Source organism: Mandrillus leucophaeus, unplaced genomic scaffold (genome assembly GCF_000951045.1).
Source record: "Mandrillus leucophaeus isolate KB7577 unplaced genomic scaffold, Mleu.le_1.0 Scaffold1174, whole genome shotgun sequence".
NCBI classification, from domain to species: Eukaryota; Metazoa; Chordata; class Mammalia; order Primates; family Cercopithecidae; genus Mandrillus; species Mandrillus leucophaeus.
In genome coordinates, this window is record NW_012100032.1 from 138,870 (window position 1) to 144,750 (window position 5,881).

The following is a 5,881-nucleotide window of genomic DNA, read 5'->3' on the forward strand; positions in this document are numbered from 1 at the left end:
GAGGTTGCAGTAAGCTGAGATTGTGCCACTGCACTCCAGCCTGGGCAACAAGAGCAAAAACTCCTTCTAAAAAATAAATAAATAAATAAATTAATTAATTAATTAATTAAGGTAGGATGCAGTGGCTCACACCTGTAATCCCAGCCCTTTGGGAAGCTGAGGAGGGAGGATCACTTGAGGCCAGGAGTTTGATATCAGCCTGGGCAACATAGCAAGACCCTATTGCTACAAAAAATAAAAAACAGCCAGGCATGGTGGTGCCTGCCTGTAGTCCCAGCTACTCAGGAGGCTGGGGTAGGAGAATCACTTGAGCCTAGGAGTTCAAGGCTACAGTGAGCTATGATCATGCCACTGCACTCCAGCCTGAGCAACAGTATGAGACCCCTCTAAAAACAAAGAAAGAAAAAATAATAACCTAGAAGTTAAATAAGAAAACAGAGGTTCAGCAGTTTAGAGGCTTAAGGAGTTAATTTAAGATCACATCGAGAGTAAGGGTAGGGTCAGACCTCAAACATGATTTTTATTATTGTAAATCCAAGTGTTTCCCCCCGCTAACCTACATTGCCTTGTTCTGAAAATTGAAGCGGATACTGTGAATACACTTTGAAAATTGTAAAATTATATACTAATGTGAAGCATCACAAAACCCTTTTAAAAAATAGCTCTAAGTAATAAATGCTTTTTCAATGGCTCATTGCATGCTTTATACCAGTGCCTGTTGCAGCCCATTGAATCTTTCTCTATGCTTTGGTGTCAATATCCATCTTCCAAACCCAGGGCTATCCAGAATAGTGCCACAAATTACCATTTTAAACATGCGATGTCCTTCAGTTTACATTTGCAGATTTTGGTGAAATAGCATCTTCCAGTGAAGTCCACTGCGCTGGAGAGAGAAAGGTATAAAAAGACAGTCAAATGTACTTTACAAAAAATTTAATTGTGGCAAAAAATTAACAAAATTTACCAACTTAGCAAGTTTTATGTGTGCAGAGCAGATGTGTTAAATATAATCACACTGTTGTGTAATGAATCTCCTGGGTTCAAGTGACCCTCCTACCAGAGTTTTCCAAGTAGGTGGAACTATAGGTACCCAGACCACATTTTGTTTATCCATTCAACTGTATAGTCAATGGACGTTTGGATTGCTTCCACCTCTTGGTTATTGTGAATAATGCTGTTAATGAACATGGGTGTGCAAATCTCTCTTCCAAGATCCAGCTTTGAATTCTTTTGGATATGAACCCAGAACTGCTGAATCGGATAGTAATTCTATGCTTGATTTAGCACAAATTTTGTCAATCCAAAGAGCTGAAAGCTAACATAGAACTATAGTATATTTTTAAAGAGTCAGTTCAGATTTGTGAGCTCACCATAAACATCTGACAAATCTTCCATTTAAAAATTTTTTATGTGTTCATTGATTCACACACATCTTAGCATGCTAATTCATTACTATTTTAACCCCTACAAAGAAGAGCAGAAAATAGCAAAAACCTGATTCTATTCTAGACTTGGGTCTAACCTGTAACAATTCACCTAGCCTTCCTTATGACTGCCTTATTACTTACCATAGCTATTGCAATGAATGGGTTAATATTTTAAATTTGTGTATGAGTTACTAAAAAGAAAAAGCAGTGGACAATGAATCTCAGAACTTTGTAGCAGTAGGTTCTATTATTTATTTTCTAGTGTTTTTCCTTTTTTGAAATACATATATGATGCACACACACACAAATGTCAAATATTAACTTAGAATTTAAAAAAATTGATAAGATTTTAAAATAACCCATTTATCTCTGCAATAGATGAGAGCCTTTGGCTTTGCTGTTAGGCATGATTACACTTAGATCAATTTAGAAAAGATTTCAAGAAAGGAAGAGTACACAGCTTTACCTGGGTAAATTTAAAAACTTGTAAAGCTTCTATCATTATCATGAAATTAATTTAAAATGAATTGTAGTTATTAGCCTGCTTCCTCTGGATCTGTATGCAAAGACTTAGAGAATAACTGTCCACTCATATTTTGGATAATTACTTTCCTTTTAATAATACAATTTCAATAAAGAACTAAATCTTGAAGATTCACGTAGGGCACATATATGTTGACTATGGAAAGGGAAAGTACTATTTAGAGCTAGAAAAAGGTTTATTTGAGTCAAATAAAATGGCTATTTTACCAAATAGGAGGCAAATTCTTAAGGACTCTACACCTGAAAGCAGTTAGTGGCTGAAAACAAACAGATTTTATTTATTTATTTATTTATTGAGACAAAGCCTTGCTTTTGTCCCCCCCCCCACTCCCTGGAGTGCGATGGCTTGATCTCAGCTCACTGCAACCTCCGCCTCCAGGGTTCAAGCGATTCTCCTGCCTCAGCCTCCCAAGTAGCTGGGATTACAGGCGCCTGCCACCATACCCAGCTAATTTTTATATTTTTAGTAGAGACGGGGTTTCACTATGTTGGCCTGGCTGATCTTGAACTCCTGACCTCCGGTGATCCACCCGTCTCCGCCTTCCAAAGTGTTGGGATTACAGGCGTTAGCCACCGCACCCGGCCACAAACAGATTTTAAAAGGGTTCAAGTATGGGAACAAATGTGTAATGTCCAAAATAGGCTTTATTGGAGATAAGGATTAAGGCTAAGTCTCTATTTTTCATCCCATAAAAATCTATTTACATCTCTTTCAGAGAGAGAGAGTTTTGAGGAAAGAAAACTGAATTTGATGAACAACGGATCTGATTTAGGATGCCAATTGCAAATAATGGTAGAAAACTGATTTTTTTTTTTTTGGTGCAAACTTTCATGGATAGAAATGAAAAACTTAAATGACCTCTCCTCTCCAACAGTACAGAAAATTTCGCCTGAATTTACCTAGAGTCTACGTCATGGACTTGATTCAGCGAAATAGGATGGTTGGGCAGGGCACTGAACGAGGAATCAAACTTAAGAGATGTGTGGTCATATGACTATAATTGAACTAGAAGCATTATATCAGGACTGACCACCTTGGCTAAACCACAGACTTTGTCCAGACAGTCTGCCCACTTAGATATATTCCAAGGGGATCATCAAACTGGTGGGAGTGGCTGGAACACCGAAATGATAACCTCTTTGTTGACTCCCACAGATCCAAGCCATAAGTGTTCCCATTTAGTTAAAAGCTACCGTTGCCCGCCACTAGCATGACTTACTTGGTAGGAGGGATGTCTGTAGAGAAAAGGTCTATTTCAGTATCAGCCAGCAAAACAGCCTTCATTCCCCTAGAGCTGAGCACTTGTTTACAGAATTTGCAACACAGGATGGACACGCACCTGTCCTTGAAACTACAAATGTTGGTAGACATGGTGTCGCAGGAAGGATGAGGTGTGAGATTTTGAAAAAGGAAACAAGAGCAGTGCTCCTACTACTTTGATTCCCCTAGGCTAAAATTCAAGTTGCGAGACCTCGAGCTTTTCTAAGTTCTGATATTGGGAAGGAAATTAGTTTTTTTCTGTTTTCCCAGTGGCGGAGTAGAAGTATTTATTGAGTAGGAACAGGGGAGCGCGGCAACTTGGCTTTTCTTTTTAACTTTTGGAGAAGGGAGTGGAGTTTGAATTGGAGAGGAGGCAGGTGGGGTTTGAAGGGAACTTCTCAACAGCTTTCCCTTTCTGCTGTCTAAAGGAGTCCTCTACTCTTCAGCCCCTGCCCCTTTATAGCAATTCCCTCAGCCTTCTCCGATCGTCTTATTTAAAGCTTCTCCTCTTTTAAGAGGCCCCTTTCCCAGCATTAAGCCCCTCCCGCGGAGCGCTCCCGTTCCCTGCTCTCGGATCTCGAGCTAAGCGTCCCTTCCCACTTCTCCTCTTCCCAGGATTCAGAAACTCCCTTCGCTTTTTCCGCCAGGCGATCCCGGGTTCTCCTCCGTCCCGCCCCTCTCTCCTGGACTTTCCTCCGCTCTGCGGGTCCGCGGGCCCCCTTCCTGCAACCCCCGGCCCTCAGCGTGCTCGCGCTGTTTCTCTCGCGTCTTTCCTCCTCTCAGCTGTCCCTCGTGCCCCCCGCAGTCCCCTCAGGTCTCTTCCTGGAGCGGCTGTTCCCAGGCGCGCGGTGGTGGTGGGGCAAGGCTGAAGTCGCTTTGGGGGCTCAGTCGGCGCTGGCGTCTGTCACCAAACACGTTGGTTTTCGCTCCCTCTTCCGCTTTTCCGGCCTCTCCAACCCGGTATCAGTTTGAATTGCCAGCGCCGCGCACCGATTGGAAGAACTAGAGTTCGCCCCAGTCCCTCATTGGAAGGCTCCGGGGCCTCCCCTGACGAGAGCTTAGTGGCTCGAAAACCGTAGGCACCGCCCAGTAACGGTGCTGAGATCAGTTCAGCTTTCTGGTTGGCTGAACTTGGCTCCGCCTCCGATCGCATTGGCCGGTTTCGGAAGGTTTCGGCAAACCCTCCCTTTGCCCTAGTGAAAGTGGCAAGGCACGCCCTTACCGCTTCTTATTGGAAGAGGTTCTACAGTCCCCACCGCTCTCTACTCTCTATTGGCTAAAATTACCCGCAACACCCCTCCTCTCTACCCCGGCCCAATTGGCCATGCCTTAGCTCAAGAGTTTGTGTTTGGTCGTCGGTTCCATCTTAATCCCGCCCATCAGTTCTACTCAGGGGTTCGACAGCCCCGGGTGGAGCTTAATCTGTGACCACGCCTCGGCAGTGCTAGTCACACCTCCAAGTTTTGCCAGCTCCTCCCCCTCATTCCGGGCCTCTTGGGATCAGCTCTTCCTATTGGCTATGGGCCCCATCGGTCGATAGAAAACGGGCGGTGATTGGTAAAGGGGTGGGCTCTGCTTCCCGGCGGGGTCCTGCGGAGTTGGCGGAGGCTCCTCAAGGGACTGGGGCAGCGGTCTGCGTAGAAACGGGTGGCGGGGAAGAGAGGGGAGGAGAGCTCTGAGTGGGAAGCGGAGCCGGGGGCCTGGGACCCGTCGCGTCAGAGCCAGGTAAAGGCTCCTTCCCTCTTCCTTTTCTTCCTCCCGGCCGCCGGGCTGGAGCCCTGACTGAACAAACCCGGGCTGGGGCGGGAAGGAGAGGGCGCGGATGCTGCTCGCGGCATCGCCTTAGCGGTGCCGCCCGGAATCCCTCAGACCGCCCCCCCTCCACCCTCTCCAAATCTCCCAGTACAGCCCATAATACTTCTCAGGACTGCGAGTCTCTCCGCCCATCACTGTACAGCCTGGGACTCTGTCCTGGCTCTCGGACCGCAGCGCAGCCCGCACCCAGCCGCCTCTCCCGTTCCTCCGCACACGGGCAGCCGCGGTCCACCGTGGGGCGGTCGTCGTTGGCATCGCGCGTAACCATCGACCGGCCTCCTCCACTGTCTCCCAGCCCTGGCGGACAGCCCGGGTCCCAGCCTAGGACCTAGGAGGATGGGTGTTCGCTCAGCTTCCGGGGCTCTCCCCCAGTCCCACCCCCCGGCCCGCCCCGATGGACTTCTCTTCGCCCACTCCGTTTCCTAGACCATATCTCGGTCCCCACAGTTCCTGACATCCTTGCGCTTCACGCGACATCGCGACCCAAGATCGTCCCCCAATTTACCTCACCACTAAGGCAGCCTTCTCCTTGCCCCCTCCCGCCTTCCGAGCGTGTGCAACTCCGTTTGTCCCCGGGCTCCCTTCCAGCCTCAGGACCCCATCTCACACCCGCCTCCCGCTTCCCGCCGCCCTGAAGCCCGCCGCCTCTGCTCCCTGTCTTGCTCCCTCAGTGTGGCCCCTTCCTCCAGCCGTGGGAAGTGGGAGACGCTAGCGGGAGCTTCCTCCTCCCGGAGCTCGGAGGAAAAGGAACGACCAACTAGGAAGGGTCGCTGCTGCGGCACGCGGGGGAGCTAGACGCCGGGCTCCGCGCTCCCGCTTGCGTCCCTGCCGCCTC

General features: G+C 48.0%; 1 protein-coding gene across 2 annotated transcripts in view; it reads right to left on the bottom strand.

Annotated features, from left to right (window-relative positions):
* FAM72A (family with sequence similarity 72, member A) overlaps positions 1-4,201 on the bottom strand; it is a 17,566-nt gene extending 13,365 nt beyond the window's left edge. The window contains exons 1-2 of one of the 2 annotated variants that reach the window (XM_012001047.1): positions 3,311-4,201; positions 806-883 (exon numbers count right to left, since the gene is read on the bottom strand). In XM_012001047.1, coding sequence (XP_011856437.1) covers positions 806-883; positions 3,311-3,342 — 110 coding nt within the window. In that variant the 5' untranslated portion in view covers positions 3,343-4,201. Of the gene's footprint in view, positions 1-805; positions 884-3,190 lie in introns of both variants that reach the window. The other variant, XM_012001039.1, reaches the window with a different exon arrangement.
* Positions 4,202-5,881: the final 1,680 nt, after the last annotated feature.